Source organism: Tympanuchus pallidicinctus, unplaced genomic scaffold (assembly GCF_026119805.1).
Source record: "Tympanuchus pallidicinctus isolate F22 unplaced genomic scaffold, pur_lepc_1.0 scaffold22, whole genome shotgun sequence".
Lineage (NCBI taxonomy): Eukaryota > Metazoa > Chordata > Aves > Galliformes > Phasianidae > Tympanuchus > Tympanuchus pallidicinctus.
In genome coordinates, this window is record NW_026294739.1 from 31,971,146 (window position 1) to 31,989,137 (window position 17,992).

The window sequence follows — 17,992 nt, forward strand, 5'->3', positions numbered from 1 at the left end:
CCTTTGTTAAAGTATTTTATGAGGGGGAAATGATCTTGATGGATTTTCCTTTCACACACTCTTCCCTGTAGGAGCTGTACTCCTCCTTTTAAAAGGAGAACACCAGCAGCATTGTATGTAGATGCACAGAATATATGCTCGTGTTGTGTGCATGCAGAGAAGTGCAGAGGAACTCACTTCTTACATAGAAACAAACTGTTTTCGCTGCGTTTACTCTTTCCCGGAGGCTGAGTTTAAAAAAACCAACAAACAAACAAAAAAACACCTAAATGAGGAAGTGACCCCGCTTTAAATGCATATTTCTGAACATTTCTACCCTATAGCGTTGAATGCAGATGTCCTTGTGGGCTCTCTTTTAGCCACGTGCCCATAAACATGAGATTTGTCTCTATTTTTCAGCGATTGAAATCAAGACAGGTAGCAGTGCATTAGGGTGTGGGAGGCAAATGTCATCACGTGGCAGGATTTTTCTGACCTGTTTTCTGACTTGTGCATTGTTCACTGATTGAACGTAAACTGCAAAATGCTCTCCATTAAAATGAAATGCCAGGCAGCATCCAAGAATTCCACTTCCCAGGTATGTAGCACTGTTTCCAGATTGCACTAGTTTAGTTTATGCCATTAGAGTAAGGGTCTCCACATTTGCAGAAGTCTAAGTCCAGTTGCTAGATCCTTTGGCCTGGTAGGCTTGGTAGCCAAGGTGGTAAAGATCCAGGTCCAGTCTGTTTATTTTATTACGTGAGTGAGATCAGCAGAGTGTACAGATAGCGTTTGCACAAGGAGTAATTTCAGCATGGCAGCTACCTTTGGCCTTCAAGTTGGATATCATCTTCTTTGTGGATGGGATGAAAATGGGGTAGGGGTTCAGACATTTTGCAGAATGTGTACATGAGCAGAAAAAAGAGAGTGCAGCAGAGAAAGGTGGAAGAGTAAAGCTTGAAAGGCAGAATAGTGAATGAAGGGGGGAACTGTGCCCAGTCACTCCCTGAGCGTTCCAGTTTAGTTTCCCACGTTTGCCCACATGCGTTGGGTGTGGAGTAAAGCATCTTTTCTGAATACATGAACAGAGCTTTAGCACACGGGACTACTGTGTGCTTAAGACATTGTGTAGAACTACTCTAATACTGGATTTGGGGCACACAGAGCTGAAAAAAAGTGAGTCACTGAAATAATCTACAGAAATGCTGTCTCTGACAACTGAGAATTATTTTCATGACGTGTGATTACAAAACAGGCTTACAAGGGAAAGATCTATTGACACTGGCCAAAAAAAGATAAAAAGAATAAAAAAGAGCCAGGAAAAGAGTCAGAGCCAGGAAACAAAAATCAAACACAGCCACCTAGTTACAGAATGGCAATCTACTTCTATTCAGCATTTCTTACTGATGGATGCGAGTTCACATGGAAGTAAAGCCTCCTGATGTTTCAGTGGGATTAAAAGCGTTCCTACCACTCAAATTGTTGCATACGGCTCCTGTACTGCAGTTGTGGAGAAAACCTGTCTTAGCTGTTGCAAAACTCGTGTATGGTGAGATACCAGCCAAACATTTCTGAATGCACAGGACTGAGTGGCGGGTGGAGCGTTGACCCTGCAGGAAAAGCTAGGATCTTTCCTGTACTGCTTTGGTCAAGAAGTGTGCATGAGTAGGAGAGTTTTCCGGGTTTGTTCTCTGTGTAGTGAAAGTAAGTGCTGACTTAATTGTTAAAGACGGCAATGGTAACGGTTCTGCAGCAGGAAGAATCTGCTGGTGTTCTGAGGACTGCTTCCAGTGCTTCTTTAAGCAAATCCCTGCTGCGTGAAGTGCTGTGAAGAGCAGTTATAAGGAGCCCTGGGCAGCTGGTGTGAGACTTGTGGGGCCGTTCTGCACAGCCCAAGGTTCCCCTATTCCCATGTACAGATAAGCTGCATTACGCTCCCCTTGGAGCAGTGCCATGCTGTCATGACAGTTGTTCAAGGCTGGTCCCGGCCGATTCGGTTCACAGCTTGAGCACTGCTTTCCTTATCCCTGTTTGCATTGCGCAACAGCTTTACTGGCAGAGCATAAATGCAGCGCACAGAGTCGATCAGGGTGTGAGTAGGCTGCAGAGTGGCAACTGAGAAGAACATGCTGCTGTCCTTGATCCTCACCGCTGGGCTCACAGCACTCGTAGCTGCTGGTAAGCTTCCAAAATGTTTTTCACTGTTGCCTGCTGCGAGGAGTTAGAGTGCGTGTGCAGTTTGCTTACCCGTGGGAGTCCCAGCTCAAAGGAGGCCTGAAGTCCCAACCCTGTAGCACAGAGCTGAGGTCTGAACAGCAAAGAGCTCTTTGTTTCTTTCTCTGGTCTGCTTTCAGGCATTTGTCTCGTATTTTTTTCACGTGCAGCTAGCAAAACTCAATTCCTATTGCAATATTTTGTCTGCTGAGTCAGAGACTCCAATATGCCATGTTTGTTGTTTGACTCTGATAAATTTCACTCTGAGATTAAAGTAAATCTTACCTGAATGTTTGTGCCATTTGTGCATGCGTGCCTGACTGTTTTCAGGTATGGTAGAAGGTGTTTTCTGTTTGTCTGTAGGGTCTATTGAGATTCCCAAGTGCGTTTTGTGCACTCACAGATCCTTTCCTAAATCAGGAAATGCCTTTTCTTTATGAGGGCAATCCGGTGGACTTTTAAGTAACAACAATCCTCACCCGGTTAGTGATGCGTGTGGAGAGTAAGCACGTTATATGCTGCAGGCACGGTGTAGCTGAGGGAGATCATAGCTGGGAGCACTATCAGAATGGAGGCTGCACTTAAGTCAGCTCTAGCGATTAGCGTTTGTTGAAGGCTTGTGTTTGAAAAGGAGTTATTGAAACCAAGAGCAGGTGCGCATTCAGGTAGGCAAAGCTCTTAGAAAGCTGTCAGTTGCTCACTAGGAGACCAATCGGTGATGTGATGTTGTGCACGCACCCCCCAGGGCAAAAAGCAGAGCAGCCAGAAGTGGTGACCAAATACGGCACTGCCCGAGGATACCAAATCAGAGTTGATGCGGCTGAGAGGAGCGTAAATGTCTTTCTGGGACTTCCTTTTGCTAAGCCTCCTGTTGGACCACTGAGGTTTTCTGAGCCCCAGCCTCCTCAGCCATGGGAAGGTGTCAGAGATGCCACTTCCTACCCACCAATGTAAGTAAAGCAGGAAGAAAAGCTTTTATGTTCTCCGTGACTTTATGTTACCTGCAGTTTGGGGACGCTGATAGGCAGGCTGACCAAAAGCCACACGGATAAACTCCTTGGTGTCGTCTCACCTACTCTCACATCTGCTACAGTGAATGCGTTTCTGAAGAAATCTTCATAAGCTACTGTTTTATTGAGTGCTCTCTAATAGGCATCATAACTGAGCTAGTATGGACCTGATGACAGACCTGTGCTCTTTTGCGAGCACTTGGTTATGCGTTAAGCTGCGTGGCTTAGAAGCAGAAACAGAAAGAAGCTGAGGAAACGTTGGAATAAAATGCTGATGAGTCACGTGGTTGAAAGGACATGTAAGAAACTCCAGTTGTGCTGCTGCCCCCCTTTGCTAACTCTACCCTAATAACTGCAGTACAAAAAGCTACTGAAGTTACGTAATAATTTTTATGCATTTCATTTGAAGTGATTTATAGCTGTATCCATCTGCAACTGTACTTCTGTAATGTTCTGAAACATGCAAAACTGCGATTGGTGTCAAATTGTACCGCTCTGGACTGTGGCCCCTTTTTACAGGCCTTGTCATGGCAACTCAAGTGGATGAAAACATACTCAGAATTAAAACTTTACTGTATGTTTTCTGCTGCCAGCAATTGAGAAACGTACCAGAGATTTCTACTTTGCAAAAAAGCTGCACATTATAGCTCTGAAGTTTTTGTTATTTCCATTTATTTTTCCTTCTCTTAATTTTTCAGGTGTCTACAGGACAAAGTAACAGGACAGTTTGTTTCGGATGTTGTTACAAATAGAAAAGAAAAAGTTCATCTCCGGATGTCTGAAGATTGCTTATACCTGAATATATACACACCTGTTTCTACAAAAACACAGGAGAAGCTGCCGGTAAGGAAAATCAGTGCAAAACCTCTAGCAGGCTCGATGGCTTCTGTGATTTGATGTGACAGATTGAGCCTGACCTTGAATCTTCTAACAGCTTCCTGAGGATGACAGTACTGTACTGCAAACTTGCAACCTGTACAGTATGTGGACTTACTGGCACAGTTTTTAAGGATTGACAAATAAAATCTTACTGGTTTTTTACTTCGGCAGTGTTTGATTTCCTGCAGGGCACTGGTAAAATTCAGGTATTTAATGAAATCAGAGTGTGTTGTGAGGCTGCCAGCCTCCAATTTGAAAGACATTGGCCATTTGTGAAATGCAACCTGAAGGACTCATGAGTGAAGCAGCACAAACAAGGGTATTCAGTCTGTGTCACAGGGAGCTCTTCCCTGTGCTGAACTGTTTCTGTTTGTTCCCCTTCCAGGTCTTTGTATGGATCCATGGAGGTGCATTAGTTCTTGGAGCAGCATCATCCTATGATGGCTCAGCATTAGCAGCCTTTGACAACGTGGTTGTTGTGGCAATTCAGTACAGATTGGGTATAGCTGGATACTTTAGGTAAGATAGGCTGTCTTCGATTTTGATAAACCTTTTCCAAAATGATGTGTGCAAATCCATTGTGGAAAGGCCTGTAGAGTACTTGCTTTGGCAAATGAACTCGCTGTTTCTTAATTACACATGCAACAGTTGGGAGCAACTCACAAGTCCCAGGTCTGCTTCAGAGACTGCTGTGGCTTGATTGCTGGCCTGATGTCAACCCTTTTCAAGCCAATTCTTTTTAAATTACGCAGAGAGGCTCCTTCACAGCTGATTCCTTGTCCTGCACGCTGTATTTATCTGAGTGTTGTTTTTTTCTACATGAGGCGTTTAAAGAAGTCTGTTCTTTCTTTCTAGCACTGGGGATAGGCATGCTCGTGGTAACTGGGGGTATTTGGACCAAGTGGCAGCTCTTCAGTGGATTCAGGAAAATATCATACACTTTGGAGGAGACCCGGGATCTGTCACCATCTGTGGTGAATCTGCAGGGGGAATCAGTGTATCTGCTCTGGTAAGTTCACCACAGGCATGAATGTTTATTATTTGAGAAAGAAACCCACTGTCCACGATCACTCTCAGTACATTAATGAAAAATCAGTGAGAAAACGTGGGTGGCTTTTGGGTAAAGCACACATCACCTCAGTCTGATACACAGCTGATAACAGTGCAGCTTCTGGCTGTTGAAAGTGTTCTTTTTGTACCCAGATGATGTCGCTTAGAATCCCAGATGTCGTTTGTCCTCTTCAAATTTGAATGTCCGTTTGCTCCCGACTTCTCTCTTAGAGCTGTATTTTCCCCTTCTGCAGCACAGCCAGTCTGCTGGACATATGTGTACCTGATTCATACCTGGCTCGCAGTGTTGTTCCCTGAAGTCTTGTAAGCAAAGCTTTATGGGAGGGGAAGGGCAGGCGTGGACTTATCCCTGTTAATGCTGCCAGAGACCTTTGCACAGCAGAACTCTGATCAGAGGCCACAGAGTAACACTCGGATGACCTTTTTTTCAGAAAAGGCAGTTTCTGATATTGAAGTCCTGTGTCATGAATAGAATGCATTTCCAGTAATGCCTGTTCTTGTTTCTGGATGCTGCTTCTTTTTTCCAGGTCTTATCTCCACTGGCAAAGGGCTTGTTCCACAAGGCCATTTCAGAGAGTGGTACTACAATTAGGACTTTATTCACTGAAAAGCCTGAGAAGGAAGCACAGGTGGGTATTTTGTGGCATATTTAATTTTTGAGATAGTCTTGAACATCTTAAATTGTTTATTCCAAAAAGTGGATCTTGGTCTTTTTTTCCTGTGGAAATTCAACCACCTTCATTAGAGACAGGATTCCTGTTTGCAGTAACACACGCTGGATGAAGCTTTGCTTTCCAAATACCCAAATATCCACAGATGTCTGAGTGAAAGCAGAAAACGGAGGAAGTAGTGGGAGAAGGCAGTGAATGAGTATGAAATGTACAGGAGTATACTGTCTCCAGAAAAAGTTGAGCTGCTGTTTTTGAAAGGAAAAGGGCACCAGATCTCTCTCCCCCCCACCTGGTGCCAGATGAGCTCACAGGAACAAAACTTTATTCAGCCTGTTAGCGAATGGAGATATTTTGGAGGGGTAGGTTTTGTCTTTCTGTTCAGCCCACAACATGAAGGCTTATGAAAGCTTCCTATCTTGGCATTTACAGCTGAAATGCTACTGGCTTTGGTCCTTCCTGAGAAATTTTGACAGCCCTCCACCCCTCCACTCTTCCTACTCTGGACTCCAGAGTCAGAGGCACGTAGAGCCCATGTATGGGAATATATGGATAATTAGTAAATGAGAATGTGACTCGTTTATATTGATTGCAGAGAATTGCTGCTGCATCTGGCTGTGAAAAGTCCAGTTCTGCCGCTCTGGTTGAATGCTTAAGAGGAAAAACAGAGGAAGAGTTAGTACAGATAACTCTAAAAATGGTAGGTGAAATTATGCCTTGTATATGAGGGGCCTTTCAAATTTGATCATAACAGAGCATGCTGTACATGCCCTGTAATATTAAGAGAACTTGAAGAATATCTAACACCTGCCCCTTCTTTACGTTTTCAGGTAGGACAACATTGCAGCTATGCCATACTCCACCTGAAAAATGTGAACAGGTTCCTTCTCTTTAACTCTGTATGGGCAGTGAGCTACACGTGTTTCTCTGTCGGGTTCTGTTAAGGAAGGAGACAGCAGTATGAGAGTCACAGTCTCTCCTGGAGTGCCTGAACATTACTTAACATCCTAATTATGTCCTTGTCTAAATTTCATATCACACTGCTGGGTTCCCTCTTCCTTTGCAGATTCAACTCAGAAGTTGGTTCTCCCCTCTCAGCATCACACATTCACAGTAGGATTGTGCTTGCTAAGAGCAGATGTAAACTAAGTGTAACCTACATTTTGTGAATATTTAAGATACGGTGCCAATATGCACAAATCTTCTCGGGTTCAAATATCCATTGAAGAAAATTACCTATATTTTCACTTGTCACTTTATTTGTTTTGCTTTGAAAATAAATGTAAAATGTAAAAATGTTTCTCAGAAGCAAAATTTAAGTAAACCATTCTGCCTTTTGTTTGTATTTTTCCAGGCAGCTGTGCACATCAGTGCCTGTGTGGATGGTGTATTTCTTCCAAAGAGTCCCAGGCAATTACTGTCTGAAAAAGCAATCAATGCAATCCCCTACATACTAGGAATAAATAACTGTGAATTTGGATGGGGCCTTCCTAAAGTAAGAAAATTGTAATGGCTTCATTCTGATATACGTTTGTGAATATGAGATTGCCCCCTAAATATATAATCTCTTTGTTATGAAGATGATGAAATTTCCTGATTTTACACACGGTCTGGACAGAGAAGTTGCGTATCAATTGTTACAGAACTCATTAGAGTCATCATTTGAGGTAAGAGACCATTTCCAGAATAATCCAGTGCTACTTCTTGAGTGGGATAATTCAGTATTCATGTTTCTGAAGCTTCACATGGAGACTAGAAAGGACTCCTGGGGATGCTTGGCACCAGGAGACCTGCTTGTAGCCATCGGAAGTTTTGCTTCCATTTGATTTACAAAGCTCTCACTTTCTGGTTGCTTTGTGCTCTGCTGAAACTAGGAAACTTGAAAAATTGCAGATTAATAGGTTAGAATTAAGAAGTTGATAAACATAGCCAGTACTTGTAAAGGGTCATGTAGAGCCATAGGAATCTATCATAATCTGGGAATGGCAGAGCCCAGGGTTTTTCTGAAAGGGAGTAAGTAATGGCCGTCTGCAGCAAGAAATGGATCTTATGCAATCCAGCAGGATTTCATTTCTCTTACGAGGGTTGTTTCCACAGAAGGAAGAACAGAGTACCACATCCATCTCTTAGCATCACCACTAGCTATTTATCTAGAGGCATTTGAGAGCATCCTTTTTGATCTTGCAAATCTCTTCTCCCAAAGAACATCCATGTTAGGTAAAGGTGCACCACTGTGAACTGTGAGCTCTGCTTGGACGCAGCAGGGGATTTTTTCTGAAAGATGGTGATGTTTGGAGTCTAGCCAGGGACACGCAGGTGGCACTCTCAGTCTACACTGTTACTCCTTTTAGGGTGGTTCTCATTATGAAAAGTACCTTTCTTGTTCATTCCAGGGTGTTTCTTCTCACACTGTTGATCTTGTATTCAATGAATACATTGGGAAAGCAGAGAGCCGTGCTCAGGTGCGAGATGCCCTTTTTGATGCAATAGGAGATCACATGTTTGTTTTCTCTGCCATTGAAGTGGCTAGGTACCACAGAGGTGAGTTTCCAGTTCAGCATCTATTCAAACAAATGTTGTCTTCTATTCTTGAGTGTGTCTTTGGACTTTATGTATGCATCACACTTTGCTATCAAAAGATCTGCTAGTGTTTTGATTTTGTCAATTTAGCTTTGGTGAAAGTTTATCATCATTGTTGACTGGCATTTGCAATACTAGCATTCTTGCGTTCAATTTTATTTTCTGTTAGATGCTGGCCACCCAGTCTACTTCTATGAATTTCAACATCGACCAAGCTCAGCCTCAGGCGTTGTTCCAGAGTTTGTAAAAGCAGATCATGGAAGTGAGATTGCCTTTGTCTTTGGAAGGCCATTCTTAGCAGGTGATGTATCTGTGCTTGCTAAACAATTCTTTTAAAATCAGCATTGTTATTAATCTCACTCGCCTGAGGACTTTCAGAATAGAATTTTTTTTAGAAATAATAGAATCCATAGCTCCTTTGCCATGGAATTGGTTCCAGTGTATTGGGATTGACTGGACTGCTGTTTTTTGATTATTGATTTTTGAATATTGCCATTTCTTCTCTCCCTTTGCAGGGAATGCTACAGAAGGAGAAAGTAAACTTAGCAGAACTGTTATGAAGTACTGGACTAACTTTGCTAGAAACGGGTGAGATCCGTAGCGCTAACTGCAGCTCAAGTTTTGTCTGTGCTGCCTGAAGCGTAGCAGCAGCATGGTAGTTCCTGTAAATGTGGCAGAGTTTAAGATGAGTACTGAAACAAAGAGTTTCTCTTGTTGACGATTGCAAGAAGAACTCTGGAAATGAGCATGCAATCCCAAACAAAATCCAAGAGCTATTTGTATCTGCAGTGGAGGATTAGATCCCCGAGTAAGGGCAAACATCATTACGTGTTTGCTGTTCCAGTGATGAGCGTTTTGATAAAAACATCCATCTGTTCAGGTACTGGAATCGTGCAATCTGAGCTCCTGTTAGTCTTCTGAAACGACCTCAGGTTGAGAAGTCAGAGCACAAATGGAGAGGTAACTTTTCATTTTTGTGCTTCCAGAAATCCCAATGGGGAAGGCTTGGTGCATTGGCCTCAGTATGATCTGGATGAAAGATACCTGGAGATAGACCTCATACAAAAGGCAGCAAAGAAACTGAAAGAAGACAAAATGGAGTTTTGGGTACAGCTCACAGAACAGATGAGGAGTGAAAGAAGGCGAGAGCACACAGATTTGTGAGAGCTGCAGAGGATACAGTTTCCTTGTAAAACCTGAAGTCAAAATTAATTTGTCAGAATGCCGATTTTAATCTTGACTTTCTACTCACTAATATGCAAATTGTTGTCATGATCCCAGTGAAAGGAGACAATGAAGGGAAGTGCAAGATGCTCTTGGAAATAAAAATCAATAATGAAGTGAGCAGGTAAAAAATAAAGAGTCCTTCAGGCTCAGACAGACTATAGCATCTTCTCAGTGGATATCTAAATTGAATGGTGTTCCTTTGAAAAGGGAGAAGGAGGGGAATATTAGTAAATACACTGAAGTCAATAAGAAGTTATACAGAAGATATGATAGGTTTCAGAATATACTGTATATTCATTCCACTCTTTTTATCAAGAAGATTGAGTCTGATACTCCTACCACCTCTTTGTGAAATAGGAAGGAAATAGCTTGAGAGGAGGAGAGCGTCTATCAAAAAAGTGCCATGAGATCACGTTTTCTTCTTCTGTAAATTGTTAGGAATACGTTGTACTTATGATTTTTGGGATGTATTTTCTTTCACATAATTTAGGCTGATTCCAAGAGAGTGCTGTGAAAGCCACTAACAAGTATGAACAAAGAACTTCTATTAAAGTGCAAACTGATAACCATACGGATTCTTTCTTCCCATGTCCACAGACTGGACAGGATGGGACTGGCAGGCTTGGGATGCCTCTCTTTGAAGTCTGCAGTAGCTGGAGCCTGCACAAGCCATGGGGCTGCCTGTCATGGGCATAAAATCTGTGTGTGATGGAGGCACTGGGCTGCAAAGAAAATAGGCACTTCTCCATTTCTGTAATTTATTATTTCTCAGCTGACTAGTGAGTGACATGAAAGACCAAGCAGCTCTGTGCAGCAAGGTGGCCTCTGCTTTCAAGTTGCTCAGTTCCAAACAGGGTACTTCGCTTAGGAGGCTAAGCTGCAGAGGATGTGTGGTCTACACATAGAAACCTTCCACTGAGTTCACGGCCCAAGCATATGTGTGCTGTTTTTTAAAGGAACTGCTTGCATAATCGTGAGGGCTTCGCTGCTGATTTGCATGAGGTCTTCTGGCATCAGTGCTGGCTAAGGTTACACACCTTCTGAGTGAGAGCTGGCTGGTCACCTGGATCTTGCTGCCCCAAAACGTAGAAGAAGAAAGAGGAGAACAAAACTGAGCTGGTGATGCAGCAGAGCAACAGCTGTTCAAAGCTGTCTGGCCTGGCACAGGGGTGGATGAAGATCACTCAGTCGTAGAATCATTGAATGGCTTATGTTGGACCTTAAAGATCACCTAGTTCCAACTCCCCTGGCAGTAGGGTTGCCCAGGGCCCCATCCAGCCAGGCTTTCAATGCCTGCAGAGATGGGAGACATCCACAGCTTCTCTGGGCAGCCCGTGCCAGTTCCTCACCACTCTCTGAGTAAATAATTTCTTCCTAATACCTAACCTAAATCTCCCCTATTGTAGTTTTAAGCCGTTCCCCCTTGTCCTGTCCCTACTAGATGATGTAAAAAGTTGTGCAACAGGGCAGCGCTTTCAGGAGAGAGACAGATCGTGGTTACAAGGTTTCTTTAGATCGGATTGCAATACCACAAACCACTTTTGCAGGTTACCTAGCTCCAGTCAGCTGCCTTTGCTGACACATAAAATAAAGAGGATTTGTTACATCAGCCCAAGTCTGGCCCTGGAGTACCTTTTCCTTGGGTTTCCTTTTTGTTCTGCTCAATCAAGGCTTTACCCAATTCTAGAAAAACCTGTTTTCTTTTGCCCTGTAAGGAGTGATAGTTGCAGCATCTCAGCTGCGAGGGCAGTGAGCCTCACTGCAGTCCAGCAGCCGTGCCTGCATCTCATCTGCACTGAGACTTATGTGAGGTCTTCTTTCTTTCCCTCCAGATTTAACATCACAGCATAAGTAAGCTGGCTCTCGGAGCACGGAAGCAGTGTTGAGGAGACATGGCATGTCCAACAGTATGACTAGATAGGCGCCTTCTGTAAAATCCTGCTTTCAAGTAACCAAGATATTTAATAGCTTTAAAAATATGACTGTTGGCAAAGTCTGCTTGTGCTCGGGTGAAGGTATCTACGTAGCTAGCAAAGTTCTAGTTGCTTCATGTAGCCTGAGATAAATCGAAGGACGTACAGTTTTAATGACTGTCAAGGAGACATCGTGCAGGACCGCCTCAGATTAAGCGGGTGCGGGTACGCGGGTCGCTCGCAGGCGACGGAAATCTCAGCCAGAGGGCCGCGCCGTTTTCTGAGCGCAGCCGCAGCTTCGGCGCCGAACACGTCGGCTTCCGCGCTGCCCGCGGGCACGCGCCGCGAGACGGCGGCCGCCTCGGGAGGGCGCGCGCGCCCCCTGCCGCCCGGCGCGGCTCCGCGCGCCCCTCAGCCGGGAGGCGCTCTCCGGCCGGGGTGCGTGTCCGCCGGCGGCCGCCGTAGGGCGTGGAGCGGCGCTGCCATGGCGGCGGCAGGGCCGCCGGTGCTGCTGGGAGTCCGCGACGCCGCCATGGCGGAGCCGTGCCGGGACGGCGGGCAGCCCCCGGGCTGGGCCACCAACAAGCTGGGCGGCCGCGCGGTACGGGGCGGGGGGCGCTGGCCCCGACGGGGCTCCGCGGCCCGGGCCTCCCGCGGCGCTGAGCGCTGTGTGTGTTTCAGGACGCGCTGCCCTCCGTGCGCCCGGGCTGCCCCCGCTGCGGGGCGTGCGGCGCGGCGCTGGCGCACCTGGTGCAGGTGTACTGCCCGCTGGGAGAGTCTCCCTTCCACCGCCTCGCCAACGTCTTCGCCTGCGCCGGCAGTGGCTGCCGGGGGCGGCCCCAGAGGTGAGGGTGCGGGGCCGAGCGCGCGGGGCGGCAGGGAAGCGCCGTAACTCAGCGCGTTTTCTGTGTCCTCTCTCACATGTCGGCCCGAAGCTGGAAGGTGCTGCGCTCCCAGAGCTTGGAGGCACGAGGACGGGAGGCGCGGGGCTGCAGCTCGAAGCCGGCTGGTCAGGTACGGCCGGCGCTGCCCTGGGGCCTGGCTGACGGTGAGCGGCGTTAGGCGCAGGGCTCGGGCTCCGAACGCGCCGCGTGCCTGGCGCTGCCCGTACCTGCGCGAACGACACGGCCGCACCCGCCCGCAGCCTCACATCCGTGTGCGGGGGTCGGGGCTCCGTGGTCAGGGCGGTGGTCGCGGTTACAGCGGGTATTTGCTGTCAGAATTTCAGGAATTTCCGCTTTTGAAGCCTTACTAGAGCGTCGGCGTGGAGCGATTGCAGGAGAAGCGTTGCTTCCACGCGAGTGCTGCCAGGCAGGCAGAGTGCTGATTTAGCTGGGATATTTACACTGCGGTAGTTTGGTCCGTGGCAATGGCTTTATATTCCAGTTAAAATGGGGGAAATTTGTGTGATTTCTCCGTATTCCACTCTTTGAGCTTAGCGCGGCACAGTAGCTGGTTCAGAGAAATACCTCCAAGCTGCACCCTGCAGTCATGCCTGCAACAGGGGAATGGTGATGCAGCGCATCAAGCAAACAGCCATTGCATTATTGCACCGTTTCCCATCTGTCGTGGTTTTTTGCCATAAGTGTGCTGCTGTAAGAAGCAAACGTGGATATTCTGGTACCTGGTGTTGAGAGGCGATGGGCAACATAACACTAAGCACGAGATTAAGGTTTTCTTTCTCTTACTCTTTATAGCAGTCATACCACATCACTGTGGTCAGTTTGAAAATGTTTCTCTTCTCCCTTCCTTGCAGAAAGAAGAGTGTAACTTTTCTGCAAAGGACTGGTGTGCTGAAGCAGACGACTGGGGAGGCTGCGACGGAGCAGAGTCTTACACATCTGTCCTTCAGATGTTGGGCCTCAACGCAGGGATGAGCAGCTCTGCATCTGGAGAAGCACAGTGTGTGTCACAGCTCCAAGAGCTTTGCTTGTCTGAAGCTGCAGATGTGTCAGGTTCCCTAAATACAGACCTCCTACCCAGGGAGGAGATGGCGACGGCCACTTCGGCTCCCGTGTTCCACTCCTATTACATTAGTGTTGTGGATGAGGCAGACTATGCTGGTTTCCTTGATACAGATCATGCAAATAAATTATTGAAAGAGTATCAGCAGAGAGAGGGTGTTGATCTGGAACATTTGGTGTCAGAAAGGTAAGAACCCATTTTGAACCTCATGCTGAAGCTGAAGGGATTGTGTAGTTCAGTTTGTACTGAGTGTTGAACTAAGTGTAGCTCTCACTAGATCTGAATATGTTCATAACTGACTCCTTCAGGCAGCAGTTGTATGTAGGACATTGCAGGAAATGCATTGCACCTGTTTTCTCCGGTTTGGAAATTTTGCGTTATACAGTGCTGCATCTATTTCTGAGTGACTGAGCAGCTGGAATCCCCTTGGGATCCAGACACAGCAGTGTACCTTCAGTCTATGAAACCAAACCAGTGTGGTTTGAACAAAATCTTATGCTATGTTTTATGAGTTCATATTGTGACATTTGGACATTTGTCTTTTTTTTCCTTTATTCTGCTACAGATTTAGTTATTCTGGTTGCATTTTTAAGAGCTGAGGAGCTCAGGGATTTCAACTGGAGACTGGGATGAGGACTCCAGTTAGACTCAGGGTTTTTGATAACAGAAGGGTCAAGGAAACAATTTCTGGGTGTAGGTACTGAAAGTATTTCTGATTTTGACATAGTGACCACACCAAGCCTTAGGCATAAGCAGGTGTCTGATGGATATGAATATCTTATCATAGTTTGAAACACTGTTGGCAACAGATAGTGGACCTAGAGGCAGAATGTTCAGTTGCAAGCTGGAACAGTGACTACATCTTAATTTAATGTTTGGTGTTAGTGTGTGTACATACTATAACATGAGTATCTATTAATTGGAATTACGATTACTTAAAGCATGCCTTTTGTACTGAATTTGAACTTCTGGTTTGTTCTTTTCCTCTCATAGTTTTGCTGGTGAAGGTAATAATGAGAAGTATGAGAAGAGTGAAGTTAGAAGTGGGGACCACACATTCCATAAGTTTATGAAAAGAATATCTGTCTGTCCAGAGCAGATTTTAAGGTATGTTGATCAGCTGGTAGTAATAGGCAGAGACAGCATATAGATGGAGGCTGTCAGTAAATAGAAATAAACAATTTAATTGAATATACTTACTTATTTTTCTTAATTGAAAAATTTGCTAAGTTTTGATGACACACTTCCAACGCCATCTCCTCCTCTGAAGTTTTGTAATCTTATTGTTACTGCTTATGGCTCAGTCTTTGGGATGTTAGTGAAGTAAGAAATTACTCTTTTTAAAGTCTGAGGTCCTTTGCAGCTTGTGACTGCATCCAGTGACCATGCAGAATGGCTTGCTGTATAATCAAAGAATATCAGGATGTTATAATCACAAAATAAAAAAGAGCCTTAGGCAAAGTAGACTATAATAACAGAAGAGAATAAATAGAAGGCTTACCCCTATTGTGGGCTCACCCCCAAAACACCAGTAGAGTGGATCTCCAGAAGAGATCCTTCCCCACTGCTAGCCAGCTCTTAAATAGGTCTAGGAGGGGTGCAGCCGGGCTTCTACCCTTCTGGCAGCACAGCTGAATTACCTTCACCTGTGCTCCTGTGGCTGACTCAGTGCTTGCCTCAGGCGATCGATCAGAGGTTCAGGCCGTGACTCAGCAGTTCCCATACACTTGCTCTTCTAAGAACAAAAGTAAGTTCAATCTCAGAGAAAACTGCTCCAAAAAGGAGAAGCTATTTCTGAGTGAGAGTGTATCAACGTGTTCAAATCCTGACTTATTTGTAGTACCAGATAATACTGGTACTACATTTTCATGAGTCGTACAAGGCATTAGGTTATAACTTCTTTAATCCTGAGAGTTGGATGCAACCTACCTGCTTGAGCTGTCACACTGTAGTGGCAGAACCTTTGTCTGCCAGGTTTCCAGAACTAGGAGGAACTGGCAGCTTTTTGGTGAGGAGGCAAAGTTTGAGGGGCTGGTTATGCAGACAGGATGTTAGAAACATCCATTAGTTAACTACCAAATATTATACAGAACATTTACTAACACAAATAAATGTGCAAGTAATGTTTTAAGACAACTTTTTTTTTAAGAATCCCCTGCAGGTGTAGTTGGTGTAATTGAGTCAAGTTTAGCACGCTTTGGAGGTGTCAGTTTAAACCATTTACCCCCTTAGATCCATCTGTTTCCTTAAGACTTTGCAAGTGCTGACCTTTCACTGTCCCCTTTCCTATCTAATTTCTGTTGAGTGACTCATCTGAAGCATAGGCAGATGACTGGCTAACAATGTTGGTGGATTTTTTTCCTAGTTACTTGAGATACAAAAAATAATTTTTTCTTTTTTTCTCTTAGATACTCTTGGGGTGGTCAGCCTTTGTTCATAACTTGTCCTCCAGCCAATTTTGATAGCAGTATTCCAGCCTGCAATAACTGTGGAAGCAACAGAATATTCGAGTTTCAGCTTATGCCAGCACTGGTCAGCATGCTGCGGGGTGATGCAGGTATTGACTTTGGACCTAGCTGAATGAGTATTAGAAATATATTGGTAAGGTTCACTGAAGTGTAATTTGGATTGTTTCTTGCTAACCGTAGGCACTGGTATGCTTAACTGTACTGGTCATAGAATTACGTAGGTTACAAATAGATGCATATATGCACCTAGATTATGGATATAATAATGTTTCCATTATAGATTTCGCTAAGCAAATGGGAGCTCTTCCATTGGACTTCATGTGCTTCCTGGTGTACTTTTATAACAGCAGTGTAGGTAATGCTGTGACTTTCCCCTGCTAAAGGATCAAGGAGAAAGGGGGCACTGGAACTTGATGATCCTTGAGGTCCCTTCCAATCCAAGCCATTCAGTGGTTCTATGAAACGCCTCAGAAAATAATAAATATTGCCATAAGGGATTGCAGGCACCTAAGAAACTCTTTGAAAATTCTCAATCATGCTTCTGTAAAATCTTTGACATAAGAAAATGTATATAGGAGGCTGAATATGGATAAATGTGTTCTGGATTGGAAGATTGAACTGCAGTGATAAGCAATGGCCACTAACCGAAGCATTCTTCTAATATATGACATACCTTTATTGTTTTGTTTTTAGATCTGTCTGTGGAATTTGGGACTGTTATAGTTTATACGTGTGAGCGGAGCTGTTGGCCAACAAATAATCAAAGCCCTCTGGAAGAGTTTGTATTTGTACAAGAAGACCCTGACCAGAAATTATTTAAATAAATTGTATTTCTCTTCATAGATGGAAAGTCTGTTGTTTATTGCTTTGTTTTGTTTTTTTTTGCTGCAGCTGAAAGTATGTGATCATGCATATGTGATCATGCAACAGAGTTTTCCTCAAATTTGGTGAAAAATGACATTCATTTGTTGGCATGGTGCTTATTTCCTAGAATAACTGATGTATATTAGCATGGCTGCAAAATGTGGCAACAAAAAACTTGCTTTGTTTAAAGAGGTAATTCTAAGTGGAGATTAGTTTGGGATTATTGTTACGTTTTTAAAAGCTTGAGGAAGAAAATAAAGGAAAGAGGCTGCCTAATTGCACTTAGTTATCCTGCTGGTGGTTGTCAATCAAGTGGGATCCAGTTATTAGAAACTACTAGCAGTGAGTAGCTTAATATAAGTATTTTAAAACAAATTACTTCATTTGTATTGGTGACAGATGGGAAATTCAATGGGCAGTGGATGAGAGCACCTTGCAGTCTTCCAGCAATGAAGATTTTCTGTATGCTTTTACAGTGAGGGATGTTACGTTTGCTTGACTAGACGAGTTCTGATGGAGATCACATTGCAATGAGTGGAGAAAAGGTGAGAGTTTCTGCTAGCATTGTTCTTGCGGTTTTAATGGAGTCTTATTGGGGGCATGATTTAAGTAAGCATCCTTCAAGCTTTTTGCTCAGGCTTTAATGTCACAGTACAAATGATGTACTGGAAGTGTTTTGGTTGGCTGGTTGGTTTTGTTTTTTTTTTTGGCGGGGGGGGGGGAACAGGGGCTGATGAAATGTTGTTTGCAAAACAGTTGCAAAACAGTTTTTCAGAGATAAATTATAGCTTCCCATGCCAGCTTTTAGAGCTGAGTCAGAGAATTTAGGTCAATCTGTGTAAAAACCTCACTTCACTCTTGTCAAAGCTTCGTCATTCCCAGGCACTACGCTGACACGTTTCCCAGCTGCAGCCAGGAGCTGGGTGCCTTATTTGTGAGGGCCGCGGCCAGACAGGGCGGACCTTCAGCGAGGCCCCACGTCTCCAGACCGTGGTACCGCCTCGAGTCGCTCCCGGGTCCCGTTGGCGCTCCGCCCCGGGGAACGGCGGGCGCGGGGCTCGAACCCGCGAGTCTCCCGGCTCTCCCGAGCTGCGGCGCCCCCCGCCGCCTACCTGTGCCGCTCGCCGCGGCGGGCTGCGGCCCTCCAAGCCGCC

General features: G+C 44.9%; 2 protein-coding genes across 2 annotated transcripts; both read left to right on the top strand.

The window, feature by feature from the left end:
- The first annotated feature begins 2,050 nt into the window (after nt 1–2,050).
- Nucleotides 2,051–10,194, top strand: LOC128082324 (fatty acyl-CoA hydrolase precursor, medium chain-like). The gene is made up of 13 exons (XM_052686382.1): nt 2,051–2,157; nt 2,939–3,143; nt 3,902–4,046; nt 4,468–4,601; nt 4,938–5,091; nt 5,681–5,782; nt 6,417–6,521; nt 7,176–7,316; nt 7,402–7,488; nt 8,215–8,362; nt 8,571–8,702; nt 8,917–8,989; nt 9,388–10,194. Exons 1-13 carry the CDS (start codon nt 2,106–2,108, stop codon nt 9,563–9,565), a joined length of 1,656 nt encoding a protein of 551 aa, XP_052542342.1. The 5' UTR covers nt 2,051–2,105; the 3' UTR covers nt 9,566–10,194.
- A 1,799-nt stretch (nt 10,195–11,993) lies between these two features.
- Nucleotides 11,994–17,456, top strand: PDCD2L (programmed cell death 2 like). The gene is made up of 8 exons (XM_052686384.1): nt 11,994–12,142; nt 12,223–12,386; nt 12,477–12,555; nt 13,298–13,692; nt 14,500–14,613; nt 15,915–16,063; nt 16,668–16,801; nt 17,238–17,456. Exons 1-7 carry the CDS (start codon nt 12,026–12,028, stop codon nt 16,796–16,798), a joined length of 1,149 nt encoding a protein of 382 aa, XP_052542344.1. The 5' UTR covers nt 11,994–12,025; the 3' UTR covers nt 16,799–16,801; nt 17,238–17,456.
- Nucleotides 17,457–17,992: the final 536 nt, after the last annotated feature.